Source organism: Moschus berezovskii, chromosome 28 (genome assembly GCF_049115385.1).
Source record: "Moschus berezovskii isolate FMDL1 chromosome 28, NW_MosBer_1.0, whole genome shotgun sequence".
Lineage (NCBI taxonomy): Eukaryota > Metazoa > Chordata > Mammalia > Artiodactyla > Moschidae > Moschus > Moschus berezovskii.
The window spans coordinates 16,974,622-17,002,273 of record NC_142487.1 but is presented as its reverse complement, the minus strand read 5'-3'; the positions used below and the strand labels follow the sequence as shown (position 1 = coordinate 17,002,273).

Sequence of the window (27,652 nt, the reverse complement as noted above, 5' to 3'; positions counted from 1 at the left end):
AGGCCTGAGGATCCAGCCCCAGCCCTCTGGTTACACACTTCAAGGAGCTCCCTCTTACACTTAAGCCAAGGTCGCAAGGGATGAAGGGGGCAGTGGGAGCCAAGGGGACACTGCGATCCTGCTGGCCTAAGACAGTCCACTTCTCCGGGGATGGAGAGGTGGAGGTAGAGGGTCAAAGGGCTCTGTTTGAGGCTGAGCACGTCCCAGGGCTGATGCTCTGCCGGACACTGTGAGCAAGGCCACTGTAACCGTGGGTCTCTGGAAGAGAAGCCTGACCCGGGCAGTATCTCAGGTGACCCCTGCGGCCAGCTGCCCTTACCCCGGCTGGATGCCTCTCATCTCGCGCCCTGTGTGTGTGTATCCACCGCGGGCGCCCGCTGGTTATGCAGAGCTGGCAACCACGGTCAGAAGTCTTGCCCTATTCTGGTCCTTCTCTTCACAGAAGTCAAGGCCAAAGGTTGATCTGTCCCTGACCATCCCCCCACCCCGCCCCCTCCAGGCCTGGCCATACGTGGCAGACAGGCTGCTCCCTGCCATCACCCTCCACAGTCTCCCAGGACATTCCGGCCCACGAGGAACATGCCCGACGTGCAAATCCCTCAGGTAATGCGGGAATTCGTCACCGGGGAGCATGGGCGATCCAGGAATGGAAACCTGATCGGGACCGCAAACTGGACAGAAGCAGCCCGGGCTGGCCAGCGCGGCTCGGGTTGCAGTGAGCAGTCGCCCTGGGAAGACGGGAGGGTGGTGGGATGGAGCCCACGGGCAGCCTTCGGAGGGGGCTCCTCCCTCCCTGTTCCTGAGGAAGGGACGGCAGAGACCGTGAAATCAGGTGGCTAAGACCAGGGTGACCAATGTCCTGGTCGACACCGGGGGTCTAGGCCTGATGATGAATAGAACCCCTGACTCTCAGAAATGTCACGGTTCGGATGATCTATTACACGGTCACTGTCTTTAAGAAAGACCTGCAGGGGGTTTCTTCTGGCTCTGTAATCATACTTCTAGAACTTTCAAGCTCCTGTTTTACCCTACCTGGGCTGAAACTCAATGCATATCTCAACCCGACTAAGGTACAGAGAAGGAGCAGAGGTGATTTTTTCCCCAGCCAAGAGTCTCCAAGGATAGTCCCAGGCCTGGCATGGCCACCATCCTATGCCACCTGCCACCTCTCCACGATGCCACCAGTGCTGGGACTGGTTCACTTGTGACCACAGTGAAGAAAGATGGCCTTCAGCTCCCCACCTGGGAAGTCACACAGCCCTGCACTCAGTCTAAGGGCCCACCCCCATTACACACCTGAGTAAAACCATCGCTGGACATCGGCACCCACAGAGGAAGGAAGGGGAGGGGAAGGATTAAGCTGTCTGGGTAGAGGGGCTTGGAGTGGGGAGGCACCGAGAAATGAGACGGCTTTGACCTCTCTCTACCCCAGAAGAGGTTTCAAGAAGCCCAGCACGTCAGCAGACAGACCGCAGCTTCGTGGCTCAAAGCCCTTTTGCTGAGACCCATCTCAGCACCACCTACAAGCAGTCACCTTCAGGGCCTGGGGGTGGTCCTGGGGGGAGGGGAGGAGGAGAAGGAAAAGAAAAGTCCACGGCACATGTGGGTGCTCTGGGACGCGGAGAGGTCAAAGCACAGAACGGGTCTAAGACAACAGGCAGCCCTCTTATCATGGAAATAGACAGAGGGGAAGGCTGGTTACACACGAAGCACCTATAAAATTATATTGGTCCATCGTAACTATGGAGCCCTCACACAAACACATGCAAATCTGGCCACTCATCCCTTGCCCCTTGAGTGCCTTTTTATTTGCTATAATTAATCGGGCAAGGGTGGAACTTGGGAGCAGGCCGCCAGTGGGCAGAATCCGCAGCCCTCCCTCTAGAGACGGCCCGCCGGCGGGCGGGGCGGGAGGCGCAGCTGTCGGCGTCCTTTACCTGAAGCATGTTGAGCAGCAGGCTGCGGAACTTGGTCCCCTCCACCATGAAGAGCGCCATCTTGTCGCAGAGCTTGGCGGCTGTGAAGGCGAAGCTGCGGTCGGACACGGCCTTCTGGTAGATGGTGCGCACGATTTCCCCCAGCATCTCCTCCGAGTTGGTGGAGTTCTGGGCCTCCTCCATGAAGGTGGTGAGCTTGGCGTCCACGTCGCTGCTGTTGTTCCGCATGCTGTTCAGAATCTCGATCAACTTGTCCATCTTGTTCTGCTGGGGACTGGTGGTCTCCACGGCCACTTCATCCTGGTGGGGCAGGGGGAGGCATAGGGGGCAAATCGAGCGGTGCCTGAGTGGGGCCCGGGTTTTCGCCGAGGTTTCCAGGTTTCCGTGCAAGGAGAGCTCTCACCCTCAGAAAGGACCCATGCCACTTCTAGAACCGGCGGTCTGAGCCCCTTGGGACCCGACCTCCACCAAGGACCCTCAGGCCCCTGTCACCCGTTTGCTCGGCCCCTGTGACACCCTGAGTGGATCCTTATTTTATGAGCTCTAGCTCTTAACCAGGTTTCTCATACACATTGGCTTGGTTTGTTGGATCTACCTGTCCATCAGATGTCTCAGTGTAGAAATGATTTAATGGGGCTTATTAAAAAAGAAATAAACTAACAGATAAGAAACTGGGCCAAGAGAAAATGTGGGTAGGAAGACTAAGGTCAGGAAGGAGGTGGCATCCCAAATGCCTGTTGTGTAGGTTAAAGGTGCCCACAGAGTGGTTACACCTTGTCCTCCACACTCTCAGCTCTGGACTTAAGATGGACTTCAGCCCGAGGACTGTCATGATCTCTGGGGACAGGGAGCCCTGTGACATGGCCTTGGCATTGTGTGCTGGTTTTTTACAACAAGTACTGCACACTAGGGAATCCTCCAAAGTGCCTCAGAAGCAACTGGCACTTCTCGGAGGGAAATTTCAGAAGAAAAACCCTACACCCTAGAGGCTTCACTACAACTGGACCAGACCTGCGCTGCAGGAGGCAGAAAATGGATCTGACAGTCTCAGAAGTACGTGCTCAAACACGGGAGACTGGTGGCCACGAGTGATGGACTTAACTGCTGGGATGTGAAACCAGGGGGCCCATGTTTGCCATTCTGTCATCAACAGAAGAGTCCTGGGTGGGAGGCTCAGACCGGGGCTCTCGAACCTCTCGTTGGATGGCTCTGGGAAGTGGCTTCACTCCCTGGGCTGCAGTTTCCTCCCAGATACATGAGGAGGTTAGATTAGATGGTCTATGGCAACCCACTCCAGTACTCTTGCCTAGAAAATCCCATGGACAGAGGAGCCTGGTGGGCTACAATCCATGGGGTCGCTACTAGTCGGACAAGACTAAGCGACTTCACTTTCACTTTTCACTTTCACACATTGGAGAAGGAAATGGCAGCCCACTCCAGTGTTCTTGCCTGGAGAATCCCAGGAATGGCGGAGCCTGGTGGGCTGCCGTCCATGGGGTCGCACAGAGTCAGACACGACTGAAGTGACTTAGCAGCACAGCTTTCTTTAAGTCCGCCTGGTCCAGGAATTCAGGAGGCTCGACCTGAGGGCAGTCTTTGCAGCTGAAATACGGGCATCACGGATCTACCTTATCTGTTCTATCTCTCTCTTCCTGCCCCATCCCAACCACAGGAATAGTGGTCGGTATGTAGAACAGTCATCCACAAGGGTCTTCTGACAGGTTATGACATTTGACCTTCAGTCTGTCTACAAGGAGGTATTACGCCACCGTGTGACACCCATTTTACAGATGGGTAAGCTGGGGACACAGAGAGGCGAGGGGGCTTGCCCAAGGCCACCTAGCCACTCAAAGGCAGAGTGAGGACCCAGCTGGTTTGCTGGACCCTAAAGCCTGTGCTATTTTGCTCTGTGGCACCACGGTTGCATTTAGCAGAACCGAAGAGAACTTAGCAATTCTCTCTCTGGCTGGACTGAAGCAATCTGTCCTGGAAAGTCTTCAGGCAGAGACCATATATGGCGTACACTTGAGAACCTCTCCAGGCTCCTACCTTTGGGACATAAGGAAATGAAGGATGCTTTTCTCCAGGACCTCACAGTGCCTGCCCTGTGGGGAGTTTGGGTGGGCGCTCGGGGCTGTAAGGGACGCCAGGAGCAGCATGTCAGCTTCAGGAATTGAGCGGGGAAGAGGTCTGATCTGCCTTGTCCTGACTGGGTGCACACCTGGCCCTTGGAGGTGAAGTTGGAGGAGAGAAGGCAGCAGAGAGGGGCTGGGGAGAAGCCCGGAGCTTCAAGCTCCCCAGAAGCCCCACAAGGAGGACTCCATGTGGCCTCCCCAGGCCTGGGAAAGCTGGGGGCAAGCTGGCCTTTCCTGGAAACACTCCTTCTCCAAGGTGACCTTACTTGCACCCGTGGCTGGGGATGGGGAGCTAGGGTGAGCAGAGTGGACCTAACACTGCCAGGGACAGAGCCCCAGCTCTCCTCTGGAGGCTCGGGGCATCTCCTCCTGAATGTGTGAATCAGGCTCTGGAGGCCAGGGCCAGGAGTAGGGTGAGGAATAGACACTCATTCCAAATTAACGGAGCCACTCCTTCTCAGGACCATACCCGTGCAGGATGGGCACCTGAGCGATGCTGAGAGTGAGTGCCTCCTTAAGTCTTGCCCCCCACCCCCCACCTGGGCCCCTCCCTGCTGCTGGTTGGTGAGGGAGGGGAGCGGCAAGACTGAAGCCAGCCTGCTGCACTCTGTCCAACTCACCTTTGCTCTCCCCTGGTAGGGAGCACAGCCTGGCTGGTACTCACCTTGGGGAGAAGCATTCTTATCTCATAGGCTCTGTGTTTTCCCCAGATGCCCTTTAGCACTAATAGGGCGGTATCCGCCCCCAGATAATGCTGTTGGCGGGGGGACACCAGGCCTTCTCTACCGCCCTCCCATCACCTGGAGGTATATGCCTCTTCCCCCACCCTCCCTTCTCAGGCTGGGGGCTGGTACCAAGTGTCCAGCTGGGCCTCTTGCAGGGTGGAACGTGCTGGAGGGAGTTCACATGCGGAACTGGCCACGGGTCTGCGTTCTGGAGACCAGGGGTCTCTCGGGCAGCAAGAGCAGGTGCTGGTCTCTGTCTCCACACGGCTCCCCAGGCCCACACCCCCAAGCCCTTCCACCCAGGTGCCTACCTCGTGCTGTCCTCCCTGGTGCAAGAGAATAAGGAAAATTCAATTACCGGTACCTTTTCTTTCAGCCTTCGCCGCAGCCTGTCTTTGGAAGACTGGAGCAGGGTAATTTTGGGGCGCTCCCCGCCGCGCTCGGGAATAATACTGTCTTTAAGCTTTGTCTCGGCCTCTGGACACCCCAGCTGCAGCAGGGTGAGCCTCTCGGAAGCCGCGGGGGCCAGGGCGTCAGGGCTGCGGGGGGACTCGAGGCCGCCGTGCCCAGCGTCCCCCAGGGCGTCCTCGAGTCTGGGGCTCTCCGTGGGCACGGTCTCTTTGGCGTTGCGGTGGGCGCCTGCCTTCCCCTTGTCGCCGGAAGGATGTTCCATGTTGCTGTGGTGCCAGCGCCGGTTCTGGCTGTAGCCGTGGTGGCTGGACCTCCCTGAGGGGTGGGGCGCCGAGCCCCCCTGGTAGGATTTCTGGTGGTCCCTGTTGTGTTTGGCACTGCCCGGTGGGTGGTCACCGTGCTGCTGGGGCTTGTTCCCTCCTGGGGGTCTCTGCTGCCGCCTGCCAACCAAAGGGGAAAGACAAGAGAGGGTCACTGGGGCCGCTGGCCAGGGTCTCTATGTCCAAATACCTGTAGAGGAATTCATTTCTTCATTCCTACAGTACTCTCTCTGAAGGCCTCCTATGCACCAGGCTCCGCAATGGGGCATGGGGTTACAGGAGAGAATATGACAGCCCTATGATTACTCAGGATTTAAGTCAACTCTTGATTTAAAATAAGTACTTTATTTCCTTATTAGAATATGCATTAATACATGTGTAGGAAACAAAATTAAAGTGATCAATTAGAGTATACAGCGAACCCTCCTGACTGTCCCCGGACACCCAGCATGGTTCTTGAGCAACCATTCCCATTTTGTGAACATGTTCTATGCATGTTCCAGTAAAGATGTCTACACAGAACTGCACTGGAGAGTGAACAGGAAAGTCGCTCAGTGTGTCCGACTCTTACAGTCCCACCATACAGTCCATGGAACTCTCCAGGCCAGAACACTGAAGTGAGTAGCCGTTCCCCTCTCCAGGGGATCTTCCCAACCCAGGGATCGAACACAGGTCTCCCGCCTCGCAGGTGGATTCTTTACCAGCTGAACCACAAGGGAAGCCCAGCTAAGCCACAAGGGAAGCATCAGATAACAAGCATTCTATTAATGATGTTTTAATCATCATGGCCTGTGAACAGCTATACCATTTGTTAAACAACCTTTCTTTAGGTACACTGACATTTTCACCCCCAAGCCATGAACAAAATATGCTATAAGAAGACCTCCCTGGTGGTCTAGTGGTTAAGAATCTGCCTGCAAATGCAGGGAACACGGGTTCAGTCCCTGTTCCAGGAAGATCCCACATGTCACGGAGCAACTAAGCCTGTGCACCACAGTCGTGAGCCTGTGAGCTGAAACTGCTGAAGCCTGAATGCCCTAGTGAGCTCTGCAACAAGGGAAGTCACCTGCGTGAGAACACTGTGCCACTAGAGAGCAGCCACTCCAACCGCCGCAACCAGAGGAAGTCTGTGCAGCAACAAAGACCCAAGCGAAGCCAAACATAAATAAATAAATAATTTAAAAATATGCTACAAGAAATTATTACGGGCTGAACTGTGTTCCCTCCAAATTCGTATGTTGAAGCCTCAACCCCTGGGACCTCAGAATGTGACTGCATTTGGAGTGAGGGCCTTTAAAGATGTGATTAAGTTAAAATGGAGCTGTTAGGGTGGGCCTCAATCTATTGCTATCACGTTATGGCAGCCCGAGCCTTGGGCTACAGACGTGATATTTAACATGGTAGTTTTCGGCAAACAGGCTCACTGATTTACTTGACACTTTCAAAGCAGAGAGTCTCATCGTTAAGTAAGCGAAAGCCATTCAGTTGTGTTCGACTCTTTGCAATCCCATAGACTATACAGTCCATGGAATTCTCTAAGCCAGAATACTGGAATGGGTAACCTTTCCCTCCTCCAGGGGATCTTCCCAACCCAGAGATCGAATCCAGGTCTCCCGCATTGCAGGCGGATTCTTTACCAGCTGAGCCACAAGGGAAGCCCAAGAATACCGGAGTGGGTAGCCTATCCCTTCTCCAGCAGATCTTCCTGACCCAGGAATTGAACCGGGGTCTCCTGCATTGCAGGCCAATTCTTTACCAGCTGAGCCACAAGGGAAGCCCAAGAATACTGGAGTGGGTAGCCTATCTTTTCTCCAGCAGATCTTCCTGACCCAGGAATTGAACCGGGGTCTCCTGCATAGCAGGCGGATTCTTTACCAGCCAAGCTACCATGGAAGCCAGAGATTCTCATATGGAACAAATCTGGGCTGCGCATCATGGGACTAACCCCAGATGTTTTGATCTGCAGACTAAAAGACAGCAAGGGGGTAGGGGGTATCCTGCGGACCCTTCAGTCTTGCGCCAAAGGGCTGCTTCCATCACCGAAGTGCTCCTGCATTCTACCTGTTCTGCCCTAATGGTGTTTTCCACGTCATAACCTTATTTGAAGCGCAATTGGAGAACAGGATAACCATGAGCCTCTCAAAGTTGTAAAGTGAGTGAAGAAAGTTTACGGAGAGAAGCTCCACATTCTAGCAAATGAGGCTCCCATTCTGTTCTGTGATCCATCTCTTTGCCCAATACAACAGACCTTCACTACATTGCATTTTATGAACAAACTGTATTTACTTGCTCTAAAATTATTATTACTTATACAAACTCAATTTTGATGTTCACTTGATAATTTTGTATCTCTGAAAATTTGGGGGTATCATGGGTTTGGGGTTATATGGATCATTTTCCCGTTAAAATTAATGAAAATTTTTTCATTGAAAAGCTTTTCCCTTCTACCAGTATTAAATGTTGGCAAGGATGTGCAGAAAAGGGAACTCTTGCACAGCGTTAATGGGAATATGAACTGGTGCAGCCACAGTGGAAAACAGTATGGAAGTTTCTCAAAAAATAAAAAATAGAGCTATCATATGACCCAGCAACTCCACTCCTGAGTATATATCTGAAAAAACCAAAAACGCTAATTTGAAAAGATATATGCACCTCATGCTAGGAGGGATTGGGGGTGGGAGGAGACGGGGACGACAGAGAATGAGATGGCTGGATGGCATCACCGACTCGATGGACATGAGTTTGAGTGAACTCCGGGAGTTGGTGATGGACAGGGAAGCCTGACGTGCTGTGATTCATGGGGTCGCAAAGAGTTGGACACGACTGAGCGACTGAACTGAACTGAATGCACCTCAATGTTCCATAGCAGCATTATTTATAATTGCTAAGACATGGACACAACCTCAGTGTTCATCAACAGAAGTTGTGGTATATACACAATGGAATACTACTCAGCCACAAAAAAACGACGACCATTTGCATATGAAACAACATGGATGGACATGAAGGGCATTATACTAAGAGGGAAAAGACAGAAATACTGCACGATATCGCCTATATGTAGAATCTAAAAAATACAACACACTGATGAATATAACTAAAAAGAAGAGGGACTTCCCTGGTGATCCAGTAGTTAGGACTCTGCCCTTGCATGGCAAGGGGCACAGGTTCGATCTCTTGTGTGGTCAAAAAAAAGCAGCAGACTCACAGACGCAGAGAACAAACTAGTGGTTGCCAGTGGGGCAGGGCTGTGTAAGGGTAGGGAGTGGGAGGCACAGACTCCTGGGTGTAAAATAACCTCAAGGATGTGCCATACAACTCGGGGAATATAATCCATACTTTGCAATAATTGTAAACAGAAAGTAACATTTATTATTTTTTTTTAATTTAAAAATCATTTTTTAATAAATGGTACAAAGCACAATGCCATAAACATTAACAGTTAAAATATCACCAAATGAAAAAAATACTATAGAATACACAGTTGCAAAAAGCTACATTAAGTTATTTTACAACTGCCTCAAGCTGCAATGCCATACCTAAGTTATCCCTCTCTCAAAATAATGCCATTTATATTATAAACCATGAGCTCCCCATCAAAAGACGGGAACTGCTTTTGTTAATTCATATATATATATATATGACTGTATCACTTTGCTATACACCTGAAACAAACACAACACTTTAAATGAAATATAGTACAGTATAAAATAAAATAAGTAACAGACCTTTGGGGCTTTACACAGAGTTAGAGTTCCTATCAGAGGGATAACAGCACCACAGCCGCACTGAATCCTCATGAAGGAGGCACACGAATGACTGGATTACAAGAGTTACAGGAATGAGAGCTGCTCGTTCCCAGAAACCACAGCTCACAGAAAACCAACAAAGGCACGAGATACAGACCATTCACTTATGAGTGTGTAAAACTCAAGAAAGTCCACATCACTCCTACAACATGTCGAAAGTGCCTCAGAATCCACACAATACCAACTTTCTCATGGTTCTGGTTAAACTACATACACCAGTCCACAACAAATGGCAAAATCTGAAACTCCGTTCAAAGTTTTAAAAAATTACTTAAGAATAGCTTCTTGTATTTCTATGCCACCTTTATAGTTCTGGTTTCTCATTTCTTAACTAGTAAATTCAGCGTGCAGGTTCTATCCCAGGCTAATTTATACACTTCCGGAAGAAACGGCCTCTTAAATCCACAGAGTGTTGAGGTGGGGAGCCCCCAACCACGTCAGCTTCGTTTCACATATGATAATATACATGTTTCAATCTGATAAGGGATTCAATCAAACTGATAAAGGATTAATCTCAAAAATATACAAGCAACTCCTGCAGCTCAATTCCAGAAAAATAAATGACCCAATCAAAAAATGGGCTAAAGAACTAAACAGACATTTCTCCAAAGAAGACATACAGATGGCTAACAAACACATGAAAAGATGCTCAACATCCCTCATAATCAGAGAAATGCAAATTAAAACCACAATGAGGTACCATTTCACGCCAGTCAGAATGGTTGCTATCCAAAAGTCTACAAGCAATAAATGCTGGAGAGGGTGTGGAGAAAAGGGAACCCTCTTACACTGTTGGTGGGAATGCAAACTAGTACAGCCACTATGGAGAACAGTGTGGAGATTCCTTAAAAAACTGGAAATAGAACTGCCATACGACCCAGCAATCCCACTCCTGGGCATATACACCGAGGAAACCAGAATTGAAAGAGACACATGTACCCCAGTGTTCATCGCAGCACTGTTTATAATAGCCAGGACATGGAAGCAATCTAGATGTCCATCCGCAGACGAATGGATAAGAAAGCTGTGGTACATTTACACAACGGAGTACTACTCAGCGATCAAAAAGAATACATTTGAATTAGTTCTAATGAGGTAGACGAAACTGGAGCCTATTATACAAAGTGAAGTAAGCCAGAAACAAAAACACCAATACAGTATATTAACACATATATATGGAATATAGCAAGAGGATAACGATAACCCTGTATATGAGACAACAGCAGAGACTTGGATGTGTGGAACAGTCTTTTGGACTCTGTGGGAGAGAGTGAGGGTGGGATAATTTGGGAGAATGGATTGAAACATGTATATTATCGTATGTGAAAGTAACGTTTAAACATTGTATGAAAATTAAAAAATTAAAAGCTTTCCCTAGGTGGCAGGGTTTTCAGGGGGAGTTAAAATTGTTAAGTGAGGGTTTCCCTGGTGGCTCAGTGGTAAAGAATCCACCTGTCGGTGTAGGAGGCACAGGTTCAATCCCTGGTCTGGAAAGAGCTCACATGCTGCAGAATACCTAAGCCCCTGAGCCACAACTACTGAGCCTGTGCTCCGGAGCCTGGGAGCCGCAACCACCGAAGCCCTCGCGTCTACAGCCCGAGCTGCACAGGAGAAGGCACCAGGCAGAGAAGTCCGTGCGCCACCCTCCCCCGCCGCAAATAGAGAAAAGCACCCGCAGCAAAGAAGACTAGCACAGCCAAAAATAATTAATATGTAAAAAAAATTTTAAAGCGCTTTTAAAAAAGATAAAAAAAAAATACAGCTGCCAAGAGAGAGACAAGTGTATAGGCTTCTGTTTCCCCACAAGCGGTAACTTATAACACACTGCATATTAGAAGCAGGAACGAGTATGTTTTTGGAGGCAAATTGGACAATTTGTTACCAAAGTCTCTAAAACATGTAAACCGCTAGCCCATGCAATTTATCCACTTGTGACAATTTATCCAAAGGAAATCATCAAAGCATAGGGACGTTCATCACAGTTCTGTTTGCTGCTGCTGCTAAGTCACTTCAGTCGTGTTCGACTCTGTGTGACCCCATAGACGGCAGCCCACGAGGCTCAGAACAGAGAAAAATGGACAGTGAAACAAGGAACACGGTGAGAAAGCTCACTCTGTGCTAAGTGTGTTGTGTGTGCAGCACAGTGCTAGTTTTTATGGGAAGTGTCTATATGCACAGAAAAATCTGGAAGGACACGCAACAAAATGCAAACAGTCATTATCCCTGGGGGATGGGACGAGGATTTTTCTTCTTCATTTGTGTTTTCTAAAGGAACAAAAGTGTATTTTTCTGAACTTTTTATTGTGGGATAATTATAGATTCACATGCAGTTGTAAAAAAGAACACAGAGATTTTCTTGTATCCTTTTCCCAGCTCCCTTCCATGGTAACATCTTGCAAAACTATAGTTCAAGACGACAACCAGGATTTTGACACTGACTCAGTGAAGATAGAGAACATTTCCATCACCACTATCTCCTGTGCTGTTCTGCCCTTTCACAGACACCCTTACTTCTCTCCCTCCTTAGGCCCTGGCGACAACTAATTAGTTTCCATTTCTACCATTTTATCATCTCAAGACTTATATACATACAGTATGTGACCCAATGGCATTGGCTTTTTTCACTTGTAATTCCCTGGCGATCCATCCAGGTGACTGCACGTATCCACAGGTGTTTCTTTTTTACTGCTGAGCAGTGCTCCACGGTGAGGATATATCAGCGAGTTTAGGCATTTACCCACTGAAGGACATCCGGGTTGTTTTCAATCATTGGCTATCGTGCAGAAAGCAGCTAGGAAAATCTGTTCACAGGTTTCTGTGTGGACATAGTTTTCATCTCTCTTGAATAAATGCTTGTGAGCACCACTGCTGTGTCGAAAGGTAATTGCATACTTAATTTTTAAAGAAGTTATCAAACTGTTTTCCATAGAGGCTGGACCATTTTACATTCCTACTAGCAATGCATGAGAAGTTTTCAGCCATCGTGTCTCTGGGTCATTTTCAGTTCCACCCTTTTTTTCTGCTGCCTCCCGGACGGCCTGCCTGTTGGATCTTTGGTTCTGGCCCTCTAGGTCTGTGAAGCTCATTTCATTCTTTTCTGTTTTCTCACTGTTGCTCGGACTAGATCATTTCTATTGCTTCTCTTCCGGGACACTGGTTCTGCCCTTCGTGCCCTCCATTTGGGTGTCGAGTCCATCCAACTGAGTTTTCCTTTAACTCTTAAGTTTTCATCTGATGCTTTGTTATATCTCCTACTTCTTTGCCGAGACATATATATATATATATATTTTTTTTTTTTTTTTGGTGTATCAAGAGGGTTTGCTCTTTGAAGCATTTTTATGCTGACTGCTTTAAAATCTTTTCACACAATTCTAACATTTCTGTTATTTCGGTATTGACATGTATTGTCTTTTTTCATCCAAGTGAGATCTTTCAAGGCTTTGGTATGACAGGAGATTTTTGGCTGAAAGCTGGACAGGTTGGGTATTATGTTATGAGACTCGACTTAATCAACTCTTCCCGTTTGGCTGGCTTCTTCTGCTGGCGTCCTCTGACCTCGGTCTGGTAGTAGAAAGAGCTGCACTGTCTTCTGGGGGGAGAAGCCAGGTTCCCCACCAGGCCTTCTTTGACACAGCAAGGAGCGGGTACCCTTTAATGCCATCCACGGTGGGGGTTCTGGCTCCACACACAGACAGCTCCCTGGCTAGGAGGAGGAGGGTGCCTCACTGCTGCTCCCCACATGGCCGCCACTGACACAGAAGCAGGGGTGGTTGGTGACCACCAGGGATGAGTCCCAACTGCCCACTCGGCTTCCCTGACCCCACCCTGGCGGGCTCTGGGTGCCTCATCACAGCCTGGCGAAGGTGGAATCTTGGTCCTTCATTTGGCCCTTCCGGCATGGGTGGGATGGAGCTAGTTTTTTCTAGGGCGTTTGCCTGAAGTAGAGCAACTTCTGACGAAGAGTTGTGTTTTAAGAGGATGCTCCTTTCTGGTTCGCCGGCTGCAGAGGGCAGGCTTCTGTTGGGGCCATTTTGGTCTGTTTGCACCTGTGGGTGTTGGGGTTGCCAAATACCTTCACTCCAAGTCTGAGATTAATGAGGCTTAGAAGAAAACTCACTCACTGCCGTGTCACCCCTCAGAGGCCAAGGTCCCCAGCCGGTCTGCCTTCTCTCCGCCCTTCAGTGTTCTCTTGTGTTTGACTGCATACATAAAAATCCAGGGGTTTTAGATGTGTTTATTTTAATAATTTGAGTCAATAGGGCTTCCCAGGTGGCGCTAGTGGTGAAGAACCCGCCTGCCAATGCACGTTAGACATAAGAAGACGCGTGTTCAATCCCTGGGTCGAGAAGATCTCCTGCAGAAGGGCACGGCAACCCACTCCAGTATTCTTGTCTGGAGAATGCCATGGACAGAGGAGCCTGGCGGGCCACAGTCCACAGGGTGGCACAGAGTCGGAAGTGACTGAAGGGACTGAGCAGGCACGGCAGCGTCAAAAGAGGCGGCTGCTTCATCCAATCCCACCACCACCACCACCACCGACAGGCCTAAGGCATTCCGCTTCCTTCCCTAATGGTCTCATTTGAAACACAGGGCAGCATGGGCCTAACACTAAGTTCTGGAAGAAGGTCAATTTGCACTCATAGCAGGGGAATCCATCAGCATGGGCACCTGGGCAATGGGCAACAGGGACAAGCTGGGCCCCACCAGCAGGGTGACTCACTGAGCGGGGCTCCTCCCAAGACCACCAACTGCCTTCACATGTGCTGGACGCCCGAGACACAGGTCAGCTCCGCGGTCTGGACCCCCTCATTAGGAGAAGCCCAGGGAGAGCAGAAGAAATTCCACGGCCCACCAACATCCCAGGACTTTTTGTTGAGACTTGTTCTAAATTCTCCCTACTTTTATTTTTTAAATTTTGTTTTCGTTCAGTTGCTAAGTTGTGTCAAACATTTTGCAACCTCACAGACTAAAGCACGACAGGCTCCTCTGTCCTTCCTCTCCAGGAGCTTGCTCAGATTCGTGTCTGCTGAGTCAGTGATGCTATCTAACCCTCTCATCCTCTGCCGCCCTATTCTCCTTTTGGCCTTCAATCTTTCTCAGCATCAGGGTCTTTTCCAATGAGTCAGCACTTTGCATCATGTGGCCAAAGTTTTGGAGTTTCAGTTTTAGCATCAGTTCTTCCAATGAAAATTCAGGGTTGATTTCCTTTAGGATTGACTGGTTTGATCTCCTTGCTGTCCAAGGGACTCTCAAGAGTTCTCCAACACCACAGTTCAAAAGCATCAATTCTTTGGTGCTCAGCCTTCTTTTGGTTCAACTCTCACATCCATCCATGACTACTGGAAAAACCATAGCTTTGACTGGACAGACTTTTGTCAGCAAAGTGATGTCTCTGCTTTTTAATACACTGTATAGATTTGTCATAGCTTTCCTTCTGTGTGTTTTTTCATGGCTGCAGACACTGTCCACCGTGATTCTGGAGCCCAGGAAAATAAAGTCTGTCACTGTTTCCATTTTTTCCCCTTCTATTTGCCCTGAAGTGATGGGACTGGATGACATGATCTTAGATTTTTTGAACGCTGACTTTCAAGCCAGCCTTTTCACTGTCCTCTTTCACCCTCATCAAGAGGCTCTTTAGTTCCTCTTTACTTTCTGCCGTTTGAGTGGTATCAACTGCATATCTGAGGTTGTTGATATTTCTCCTGACAATCTTTAATTCCAGCTTGTGAGTCATCCAGCCTTGCATTTCACACGATGTACTCTGCATAGAAGTTAAATGAGTAGGGGAACACTATACAGACTTGTTGTACTCCTTTTCCAATTTTGAATCAACCAGTTATTCCACGTCCAATCCTAACTGTTGCTTCTTGATCCACATACAGCTTTCTCAGGAGACAGGTAAGGTGGTATGGTATTCTCATCTCTTGAAGACTTTTCCACAGTTTGTTGTGATCCACACAGTCGAAGGCTTTAGTGTAGTCAATGAAGTAGATGTTTTTCTGAAATTCTCTTGCTTTCCCCACGATCCAGCGAATTTTGGCAATTTGGTCTCTGGTTCCTCTGCCTTTTCTAAACTCAGCTCGTACATCTGGAGGTTCTCGGTTCATGAACTGCTGAAGCCTAGGTTGAAGGATTCTGAGCATAAGTTTGCTAGCATGTGAAATGAGTGCAACTGTACAGTAATTTGAACATCCTTTGCCACTGACTTTCTTTGGGACTGAAATGAACTGACCTTTTCTATTCCTGTGGCCACTGCTGAGTTTTCCAAATTTGTTGACGTACTGAAGGCAGCACTTAAACAGCGTCATCTTTTATGATTTTAAATAGCTACTTTACACTGATTGACCTTTTTTCCTTCCACTCTCTTTGTTCTTTAAGTGTGAGTAATTTTTAAGCCCAGAGAAGAAACTTGGAAATTCCCTGGCAGATAATGCTTGATTCTCACAACTTCTGTCATCCTTATTTAGAATTTTTGTGCTGCCTGCAGCTATGGCCCAAAGAATACCCCTCAAAGGACGGTTGACCAAGCCCTTCCCAGGATCTGTCTTGAAACTGGCTTCCCACTTGCCGTATCAGGAATTCCCCTCTCTCTGCCCAGCATCCTCCCAGTCCTCCTCCCCACCTCTAAAAAAAAAAATCCCATCTCTTTTCACCCAGAGGAGAAAAGAGGTAATTTCTACATGGTGCTCAAGATCTTGGAAAGAAATCAGCCTAGGTCTTGTAGAGCTTCTGCTACTGTTTTCTGGAAATTGTGTGGGGCCTGGAACCCCATGTTCTTCTGGTTCAAAAAACCTTGGAGGGACTTCCCTGGTGGTCCAGTGGTTAAGAATCTGCCATACAATGCTGGGGACTCAGGTTTGATCCTTGGTTGGGGAACTAAGATCCCACATGCCACAGGGCAACTAAGCCCGCATGCCACAACTTCTGACCCTGCCTGCCGCAACTAAAGAGGCTGTGTGCCCCACTGAAGATCCTTCGTGCTGCAGCTAAGACCCAATGCAGCCAAAAAAAAGACCCGGAGCCAGTCAGTCCTATCAAAAAAGCAAGGACCAGGAAGAATGCCCCAGGTTGCTGAGCACCGGTGGCTGTTCTCAGACTCACTCTGCCTGAGTGGCAGCTCCTCAGCAAATGTTGAGTGATGTCTGCAGGAGGGAAGGAGAGGCTTGGGGGTCCACCTTCAAGAGTCTGCTCCTAAATGCGGAGACAAGCCTCATGAATGCAAAAGGAGGTGGGCTGCCATGGGGCTGGACGGCAAATGAGGTTGCCTGGGTGGCCCCTAGGAGGGCAGGGAAGATGTCCCTGGAGGAGGGGCATGGGGCACGGAGCCCCTTTTCCTGCTTAGTTTTCAGGGTTAGTGACTATTGGGACTGGTCTCTATGTGCAGGTCAGTCAAAAACCTTTCTCCCCACTTTACAGATAAGGCAACTGAGGCTCAGTGAAGAGAATCCCACAGCAGAGGGCCTTGCAGAGGCTCTCAGGAGTGTGTCCAGCCAAGTCAGTGGGTCACGGCTCCCAAGCATCCACCCTCCTGTCTCCCACGTGCCCTCAGGTCCAGCCCCCTCAGTAGAGAAGGGCTGAGCTATCACGGAGACCCGCCGTGCCGATGGCCCCATGAGGCCGACATCGTTGGACTGGGAACAGGCTGAGAGGGCCTTAGCCCATGGACCAGACTTGGGGCTGAGTCTCGGGCTCCAACAATGGAGGCCCGGCTCCCCGGCTCTGGCCATTCACAAATATTTGTCAGCGGCCGCTGGCTGAGCCAGCCAAAACCAACTCCTGTCTTCCGTGTTTGCTGGCCCTGCGTTTCGTCGATACCTTCCTTCAGGGGCCAGCTGGCGGCTCACCACGAAACCTGTGGGTTTAGGTTTGGCTGATCTGGGATGAGCCGCTGTTGCTCCCAGCGGCGGGGAAGAAAGCCGCATTTGGTCCCTGATCCCCGGATATGTGGGTCCAGATTTTGGAGACATACTAGACATGCAGCTGTGCCGGCCAGAAAGGGCAGAAATCCTCCTCAGGACTTTTGCTCAGGATGTTCGAATCTCGGGGTAGGGGATAGCTTTCTCTGGTGAGGGCGGGGCAGGGGGGAATGGCTTAGGAGATAAGATTAATATTCCATTTGCGCTCCTGGCAACACCTGCTGTTGGGAAAATAATGCTTGGTTTTTTTTTTTGAGAATGGAAATTGTCTGTCAGTATGCTTTTTCCATCACTCATTTCGTTTATTCTTTCTTCTTTGGGTTCTGAAATCAGATGTCTTGTTTCACTCTCAGACTGCTCTCTTTTTATTAAGAAGAAAAAAAAAGTTCTCAGAAGACCACAGCTGCATTTTGGGAGGTGGGTGTAGGGAGAATAACTTCAGATTTTGTTTTTAAAAACGACTTTAACAGCAGCCTGAAGGCAGACAAACGTCTCTCTGTTCATTTTTTATTTCATAATCTTTCCCAACTAGATATTCAGAGGGCCACCGACTTATTATGGTTCTCACAATGTCGGACACTTCACCACATAATTTGTAGGTCTGCTTAAAAATTTCTGAAAGCAAAATTCCAAGGGCAAGTGGTTTGAAAACTATGCACGGGCTCATATTTCTTGCTTTCAGAAAAAGTGATGACTGCTTATTACTAGCTCAGGCGCCTCCATTCCTGCTCACCTACAAACGCCCCCACGGGTCCCGCCTCCTCTGCCCCAGCCTCTGAGATGAGCAGGGGCTGAGCAGAAATAGGAGGGACTCTTGGCTCAGCTCGGCAGGCAGGCGGGGCGCGGAAACAAGGGCCGCCTGCCCCACACGGCTGCCCCCGTCTGCAGAGAATGGGAAGCTTAGCAAGGAAAGCATAGAGGAGACGCACTTTCCTCTTCAGGGGGCCCACCGAGGGACACATGACATTGGTTTAAACCATGATGATCAGAGTAGCCTGCGTTCACTGAGATACACTCAGGGCTGAAAGAAGTTGGAAATCCACTGAGTCTGCTCTGCAGGACACTCCTCCTCTGTCTGTCTGTGTGTGGGACTACAGCCAGCTCCGAGCCTGGCTCAGGGCGGGGGTGGGGGGGCAAGGGGTTCAGGGGTTCACCCCTTTGTGTCTCTGTCCCTAGCTGTACTGGCCTCCAGCTCACGGGTGGCTGTGAAGATATACACAAGGGCCAGCACGACAGTCTTACGGATGAGAAAACCAAGGCTCAGAGAGCTTGCTTCGCTCCCCTTCAGGCTGTCCAGCTAGTTAGTGGCAAAGCCTGTCCCAGACCTCGGATTTGTGTTTCTGCTGTCAGGTGCTGCCTGACACACTGCATGACTGGATTTCACATGACTATTCTGAGGTCTCAGGAGGTCTCAGATCTGGAGAACCGGAGCATCACTAGCCGCTTAGACAACGGAACCGCCTGTAATTGCCATCATCCACAGGATGCAGGGACCGCAGCACCCTGGCCGGCTCGCTCCTGCACCGGGTCCCCTGACAACCCACGAGCCGCATCACGTGCTTCAGGAACACTCTTGCCACTGTGGATGTTCAGCCAAGCTTCAGAGGCTCCCACTCTGGCAGACTGTGGGGCTCCCCTTTCGCTCAGAGTCAGGTAGGAGATGATTCAGGACTGAGGTCCCTGCCTAGCTGAGGCAAAAGTTCATGCAAGGAGCTCAGTCTTCCACAGACGGATGGAAAGCTTTAGAAACCAGATGTCACCTGGCCAAAGGGATGCTTGGAATGGAAGTGAGAGGGTCTGACTCTGGACCCTGAGGCAGAGAAAAGTTTCTTCACCAACTACAGAACTGAATGAACGAAGGCAAGGGGAAAAGGCAGGTTCATTTATTGCTTCATTAATTAAACTTGTTCTGAGATTTGGCTCTACCTGGAGCTTAAGCAGAGGTATCAGTGCGCTTGCCCAAGGCCATGCAGTTCCTGGAACACTCTGAGGGAAGCTGGGAGTTGCCGGGGGCGGTGTGTATGACAAAAGCTGTTCAGCTGGCTTTAAGGAGTCTTTCCCTAGCTAAAACACCTTTCCTAACCTACCCAGGCTTCGAGGCCCAGATCTGCCCAGGAGCCTTCCCCCAGCTCCCAGGATGCCTCCTCGATCTCTAGACTCCTAACGAGATCATAGTTTGGCTTCCCGTCTCTGCCACCTATGGCCTTGTGCATTGCTCTTGCACACCCTTAAAAGCATCTACTTTATTCAGAGCCTTTTCTAAATCTCCCCCAGGGGTCTGTGGTGGGGCTGGGCACTCATTCGTGCCTGAAGTGAGTCCCACAGTGAGTCAGGTCCTGGGGACACAGGGCTGTGTCCTTACAGAGATTAGGATCCATGCAGAGAGACAGACACCACTCCATTAATAACAGAAACAGGTATCTGGCTACAACCAGGCGCAAGAGTCATGGAGGAAGGGAGGCAGAGAATAGCACAGAGGGCTGTTCTAGTCTGATCCTGGACACAGGATTGGCCCCACGATCTGTGGGACCCTGTGCAGAAACAAAAATGTAGGCCTCTTGTTCAACAACTGTCCTGGCAGCTACAGCAGAGCATTAACCCAAGCGCAGCCCTTGGGAGCACGAGTCGCAGCGTGAGAGCACAGACGGCACACCCGGGAAGCCAGCCCCGCCAGGAGGGCTGCCCTGAGGAACGGGACTGGAGCCGACATCACAGGGATGCGGAAGGACAGTAATGAAAACACGCTAACACGTATGAAGCGCTAACCATGGGCCAGCATAGCTTTCATTTACTCCAGGACGGCAGGACCGCTGTTCGCTCTGCTTTACAGAGACAGCAGTGACGCACTGAAAGGTGAGCACTTGCCTAAAGCCACACAGCTTGCGAGAAGCAGCACTTGGTTTGAACCTAGGTGGTCTGGCCCGAGAGTGAGTGCCCTCAACCACCACGCTCTCTTGCCTCAAGGTTTTGCTGCCTGTTCCAGAGTTCTGCGGTTTCCCAGGTGGCAGAGTGGTAAAGAATCTGCCCACCAATGCAGGAGACACAGGAGACTTGGATTCGACCCCTAGGTCGGGAAGATCCCCTGGAGGAGGGCATGGCAGTCCACTCCGGTATTCCTGCCTGGAGAATCCCACGAACAGAGGAGTTCCGTGGGCTACAGTCCACAGGGTCACAAAGAGTCAGAGAAACTGAGCAACCGAGCGTGCATGCACACACCTGTGTCCTGAGGGCGTGGGGCAGCCCGCACACCACCGCTGAGCAAGGAACCCAAATCTGGAGAACCCCAGGCCATGGCCAAGGCCAGTGGGGGAGGGGTCGTGGGCTTGGCACACACCACACATGTGATGCAAAAACAAAGGCTGAGCCGGAGGCCACTGGGGACAAAGGAGGCTGAGAGGCCCGAGAGAGGGGAAAGCCTGGGAGGGCTCTGGACCGGGCGCTCTGGGTCGAGGTTTGGAAATCCGGCCTTCCAGCCTTGGCTCCAGTGCGTCTGGGGAAAACCACAGAAGCCACATGTGGCCCTCGGGTTTCCATCTGCGCTGGGAACAGTCCTTTCCCCACCACAGTCTGCTAGTTCCTGTGGCAGGGGCCTGTGGGACAGGGCTGGGGGGAGCTGGAGTTTTCAGGTGGCCCACTGGCTTCAGCCCTGCATGCGGGGTGGGGAAGAGCTGTGGGCTCCTTCCACCCCACTCTATCCTAGGGCAGCACAGCCGGCCACGGGAAAACCACTTTCTCTGGGCTATTAGATGGGTCTCTGAGTCTCACTCCACAGTCAGAGCATTTCTGAGGGCCTCCTCTCAACCCCCCTGGAAATCCAGGGCTCACAGCACCAATCAGCTGGGCAGCTTGGGCAAAGCACCCACCTCCCCATGTCTCAGCATTCCCGCCTGCAGAATGGGAACACCAGATCCCCATTCAAGGCATTTCCTTAGGTGGCTTCCCACCTTCTCCGCATTCTTGCCAAGATCACAAGGCCAACTGACATTACAATACAATCAAACCCGGGAGAGCCTTTGGGGAACAAAGGCACATTATAAATACGAGGTATTATTTTGGTTCCAGGGTGAATCAGGCATTCCAAGAATCCTTGGCCTCATACGGTCTGAGGCAGCGTGATGTCATGGGAAGAACACGCGGCTGCCCTAGCGGGCTGTTTCCAGGGAAAGGCCCTCGCCCTTCCGCCTAGTCCAGCCAAGCCCTGCAGTCTCCTATCTGGCCCGTGGACCCTCAGTGCAGCCTGCTGGCGGGTCCAGGTATCCCCGAGCTAGATGCCCATGCTGGGCACATTCTGGGTCTGATCCTCCATTTTCCAGCTAAGCTGAAACTGTGGCTCAACCGACCAAGTCATGCCAATCAACATCAGGAAGCACAATGTGGCCATGCCATCTATCTGGAGTCTGCCCACTCCCACCCACTTTTTATAAAGAACCAAGGAAGCCTGGCTATGGGTATGAATTTGCCCCACCTGTGGTGGCCTTCATCCATAGCCCTTCACTGCCTGGAATACAGAAAATGCCCAATACAACCCCCCAGGGTATTTACCAAGAGGCAATATACTGTCGTAGTTCAAAGTCTGGACTCTGGAGACAGACTCCCAGAGTTCAGATCCAGGCTCTGAGTTGTGAGCTGTACAATGTTGGGCAAGTTCCTTAACCTCTCTGGGCCTTTGGTTTTTCACCTGTAAAATGTGGACAAACAGAGGACCCATTTCATAGGGGTTCCTGTGAGTTTTAAAGGAGTTGATGTACATGTTATACTAATGTTGTTTCCAATAATGTTACAGTGTGGGCTTTCCAAGCAACATAGTACTGAATCCATCAGATGGCTGGAGAAAGTGATGAGCACTGGTGCATGGGCTTTTTCAAGTGTTAGCAATCAAGGAAGAAACACTAGATGTCCAGCTTCTAGTTTTGCTTTTATTCTGGTTTATAAAGGCTGTATATTGGACATAATCTCCCACCGTGAAAGTTCTCATCACCAAATACCACCATCATCCCGAGGGAAGTGCTGCCCAAGGCTTATTGGGCTATCTCCAGTGACTTCTTGGACTCCCAGCCTAAATAAAGCCTGGCCATCAAGTCCACCACAGTTGGCCAGCGGGTGGCCAACTGGTTAGCTCACTTTCTCCACGGGCTGTCTGACTTTAGAAGCCCAATCAAACTAGCCCTTTTCACCATCCGTCTTAATCTCACCACCTTCAGGTAGCAGAGCAGCCTCTAACTGGCTTTCAAAGACGAGACGAGGAGAAAGGATCGGGAGAAAGTCCCGTAAGAGTTGTTTAAACACCAAGTGTCGGCAACTGCTGAGTCCTTCTGAACTATGGAGGAGGGAGGTCACAGACACAGTCTGAGATGACCTCAGGAGGTCCTCAGGAGGACTGCCCCACGGGGGAGGGGACTGCCTGGAAATATGGTGAGCTCCCCGTCACCAGAGGTGTCCAAACATGGACCAGCCATTAGCTCTGCACACCTCTTATCCCTAACCTGCCCATTCTGCAATCAGCACCTCCTCCGTGAAGCCCTACTGGGTTGAGCAGGAGTCCCTACCTGGAGACGCGGTCGGAGGCAGTTATAACATGGAAGTTGGGACACCTGAGTTCACATCCTGGTTTTGCCCCTGTCTAGCTGGGTGGTCTTGGATACACTGTCTGACCTTTCTGCCCCTCAGCTGTTTTCTTAATCAAATGGATCTCACAACTGGAAAATAGGTGGTGAGGAGCTGAAAGAGATAACCACAGGGCTTGGCGATGAAACCTTGCCCACTCACTCCTCCATCTGGGGCCAGCCCTGGGGAGCCAGGTGAAGGAATGATGGCTGTGTGGGGGGGAGTGGAGGACCCCAAGGCGGTCCCTGAGCTGGTCCGGCTTTGTGGGCAGTGGGGCACTGCTGCGCTTCCAACTACCAGCCCCCGTTCTCACCCTCAGCCATCCTCCTAGGACAGCCTCCTCCCTCGCAACTTCATTACTGACACGTCTGCTCTGTCCCTGAAGGGCCGTTTTTTCTACCCCAGGAAGGAGAGAAAATGTGAAAACCAGTTAGCTGGAGCAGGGCATCCCCCGGGGTCACATTTCTCAGCCAGGGCTGGTGGGACTGACAGGTCCGTGGCGAGACGTCTTGGCGGAGGGAGAACCACTCAGCAGCTTCAGCCACCTCACTGAGCCTGCTCGGGACACTGGGCTGGGTTCTTGGGCTAGAATCTTCGCAAACTCAAGGACAGTGCTGAGAGCTTTCTCATTAAACACCCATCAGCCAGGATTCGGTGTATAAATACATTCAGGGACATTTAGACAGGTGACCAGGACCTACTCTCCCTAGCTCCCAAACGCAGGGTCCTGAAGCTTAGAGCAGCACATTTACAATCAACCAGGGACTCTCCCTGACAGCAGAAAGACAGCTAGCAAATTTAGAAGGAAGGATGGAATTAGAAAATCATCTGGCCGTCACCATAATAGCAATTCTTAAAGCAAGAATCATGAGTGGAGGCTAGTGGGTGAAAGTTAGAGGAAAACAGAATATTGGCTTCATCTCAAAGGACCTACCCGCAAGCTATTCCTTAATTACAAAGGGAAAACTCATAATTTTACAGTGGAGAAACTTGGCAGACGTGGCCATAACCAAGGGAGCAAAGTCAACACCACCAGTCCTGGGGTGAAGGGACAGCACCAGTGTTCTGATATGAAGCACGAGGAGAACGCAGTGTCCCCCACGTGTGGAGAACTCGAGTCTGACCATGAGGAGGTTCACAGAAACACAAACGAGGGAGCGTCGACAAAAACAACAAGTCGCTCTTAAAAAAAAAGTCAAAGTCACGAAATACAAAGACTTGTGAACTGTCCCCAGATTAAAAGAACCTAAAGAGGCAAAGGCCTCCTGATGAAAGTGAAAGAGGAGAGTGAAAAGATTGGTTTGAAGCTCAACATTCAGAAAACGAAGATCATGGCATCTGGTCCCATCACTTCATGGGAAATAGATGGAAAAACAGTGGAAACAGTGTCAGACGTTATTTTTTTTGGGCTCCAAAATCACTGCAGATGTTGACTGCAGCCATGAAATTAAAAGACGCTTGCTCCTTGGAAGGAAAGTTTTGACCAACCTAGATAGTATATTAAAAAGCAGAGACATTACTTTGCCAACAAAGGTCCGTCTAGTCAAGGCTATGGCTTTTCCCGTGGTCATGTACGGATGTGAGAGTTGGACTGTGAGGAAAGCTGAGCACCGAAGAATTGATGCTTTTGAACTGTGGTACCGGAGAAGACTCTTGAGAGTCCCTTGGACTGCAAGGAGATCCAACCAGTCCATTCTAAAGGAGATCAATCCTGAGTGTTCTTTGGAAAGACTGATGCTAAAGCTGAAATTCCAATACTTTGGCCACCTCATGCGACGAGTTGACTCACTGGAAAAGAGTCTGATGCTGGGAAGGATTGGGGGCAGGAGGAGACGGGGACGACAGAGAATGAGATGGCTGGATGGCATCACCGACTCGATGGACATGAGTTTGAGTGAACTCCGGGAGCTGGTGATGGACAGGGAGGCCTGGCGTGCTGTGATTCATGGGGTCGCGGAGAGTCGGACACGACTGAGCGACTGAACTGAACTGAACCAAAAGAGGCAGCATAATTGAATGTAACTCTTGCTCTAGGACCCCTGGAGAAAATGCGTAAGGACTGTGGATTGGATAACTATATGGTATCGCTGTCAGTTTCCTGATTTCGATCGTTGTACTGTGGCAATGAAAGAAAAATATCTTTTTAAAGAAACACACTATGAAGTATTTAGCAGTAAAAAGGCATTCCTGCGGCAAGTCCTTCTCACTCAAGTCAGAAAAAAAATGTAAGCGAGGGAGAAAGATAAAGCAAATGAAGAAAACTGTTCATATTTGAGGAATCTGGGCAAAGAATATGCGAGGATTCTTTGCACAATTCCCACAGCTTTTCTGGGAGTTTGAGATTTTGTTGAAAGCAGAAGTTTTTAAAGATGAGCAGGATCTGGTTAGAAGGGAAGAAGTGGAGAGGGCGTTCCAGAAGCCCAGACTTCACAAAGGGTGGCTGGCTGACCATTTTTCTTAAGTCAATTTCTTATGTCCCAGGCAAACTAAATAAAAGACAATAAAATTAATTTCATTCAATCAGTTGAGGGTCCTGCTTCACCTCGCAGCAGGTAAAACTGCAGAGACCACTCATTTTGTAGGTAGGGGTGGCCCCAACGGAGGTGCACACACAGCTCACTGTGAAATCATGTCCTCAAGACCGAGAAGATTCCTTAATGGAGCCCAAGCAGCTGGGCATCGCCTGAAGGGCAACAGTCGCCAAACTCCTACATCCCCAGGACAGAAGCCCAGGTGGATCCCTCGCACCATCCCAAGCAAGTCAACCTGCCCTTATGGGTAGTTCCCCTCATAGCAGGACTGTTTCCCCGGGTGGACCTCTACAGCACCCACCAGGAGACCTCGTCCCTCAATGAGTGGGAAAATGGACAAATTTCTACACTTATTTTTACACCTGTGGAAACTGAAGCAGTTTAGTGCACTGGTTGCAGACATAATCCACTGATTTAGACTTGAGAACTCCTCTCATCACCTTGCAGACACCCTCAGGAATTAAAACAATGTTTTGTTATTTTCGGTGTAAAACATAGCTTTCAGATTAATATGGGGAGTGAATACTGAAAGTTCATATTCAATATGATCTTTTAATAACATCTTTGATCAAAGGCAATATTTAACCTTCCCCCACTTACCAAGTGATGCTTTCTCTTTCATTTATTGTAAATAAGTCACGAAAGCAAAAGCATAACTTTCTACAAAGAAATTTCAAAATGACATATTACTGTGTCACTGAGGCTTTGGCACTATATAACATGCTCACATGGAGGCTAACAACTGACTAAATAAGGCAGAGAAAGAAACAAAAAACCAAAAGCTGATTTCGTGGCCCACTGTTTGGAATTCTTAAATTGTATGTTTGTTTAATAAAAATCAACTGGTTTGTTTTTGTAATTTTCTTGCTTTGTTTCCAAATGACGAGACGTGAGAATTTTCAGGAAGGGCTTGCAATCACTTTGTCCAAATAGCAGGGCGTGAGCAGGGAGGGTCTTGACTCTGGTGAGTGGAGTGGGATGCCGGCCAGGCTCGGGGTCTTCAGGACTCCGACCAGACGTGCAGAGCTCCCGGACCCAGGCGGAGACAAACGTGCAGAGTCATGACCATACGCCTGTTCCTCAGGAACCAGCCTTTTAATATCGGTGTTCTTTAATGCTTCCTGCCCTTAACCAACTGTCCATTATGGGTAAAAATTAAATATTTGACTAAGAATAAAAATCTTTTCAAACTGAGTAAAGCTCAAGACCGCCAGAGCGGCTCTCCAGGCTGATGAGAGGACTGGCCAAGGGACTGGGCCTTGGGTGGGCCCCCCTCGCCTGTGTTAAGCTGGGGCTCAGTCCATACCCACGGGCAGGGTCTCACACTGTGAGCTTCCGAAGGTGATGACAGACCCCTGGAATGGGGGTAAGAGCCCAACTTTGTGGCCAACCAGGCCTGGGCTCAAGTCAGGGTCCTGTCACCTCCTTGCTGTGTGCTTTGGGCAAGGCTCTTCTTAAGTCCCTGCCTCAGTTTCCCACTTGCTAAATGGGGAAATGATCATGAAATGGGTATTGCCTATGGTTCTGGGGGTTAAATGAGCAGTAATTGGCCCATGCCTGACAAAGTGAGGGCTCAGCGGGGAACTCCCACGTCCACTGTCATAGCTTTACTCAGAAACAGCAGCCATGACCAGTCAGGACTCCGGGCACAGTGCTCCTGTCCCGCGTGTGAGCCCGGAGACACTTCCTCTGACATTCCCAGGTTCCTTGCAAACCTGGCCTCCTCCACACAACCTCAGGTTTGCACCTTCTGGGCGGCACGTTCAGAAGGGCTGGGATTCTCCAGCAGGCCCCTGGGAGACCTGAAAATCTGCTGGGGGCCTGAGCGCAGTGCTCTCACCTGCATCGTCTTTCCCACCCCTGCGCCACTGCGCCCCGAGGGCGTCCATGCCATCCCCTGCTGGAACAGCTGCTCCCCCTGTCTCTGCCTCCAAATATCCTCTCTTAGATGTTGGCACTAGAGCCCACCCCTCGAGGAGATGCTCTGGTCACCCAGCCTGCGGTGAGTGCTGTCTGTCCCTGGAATCTTGCCCGGAGTTGATGGTAAGCTCAGTGTGTTTGCGGCCTCCGTCCACAGCTCACTCCTGGTGGGCAGACAGCCCCTGCCAGCCTCACTCCAGGAGGAGTCAGACTCCACTAGACACAGACGGCTAGGTTTTTACTGTGGGGCTGTGGGGAAGTGGTTTCTGACATTGGGGGGGGAAGAGGAGGGCAGTTTTGGAGGACTCTCTTGGGGCCGTGGTCCCAGCAGCCTTTAGCTGGTT

General features: G+C 50.2%; 1 protein-coding gene across 3 annotated transcripts in view; it reads right to left on the bottom strand.

Moving 5' to 3' along the window:
• The window catches only part of CTIF (cap binding complex dependent translation initiation factor), a 324,563-nt gene that overhangs the window by 98,027 nt on the left and 198,884 nt on the right, over positions 1-27,652 (bottom strand). For 2 of the 3 annotated variants that reach the window (XM_055417328.2, XM_055417329.2), the window contains exons 8-9: positions 5,156-5,648; positions 1,938-2,237 (exon numbers count right to left, since the gene is read on the bottom strand). In XM_055417328.2, coding sequence (XP_055273303.1) covers positions 1,938-2,237; positions 5,156-5,648 — 793 coding nt within the window. The remainder of the gene's footprint in view (positions 1-1,937; positions 2,238-5,155; positions 5,649-27,652) is intronic. The other variant, XM_055417332.2, reaches the window with a different exon arrangement.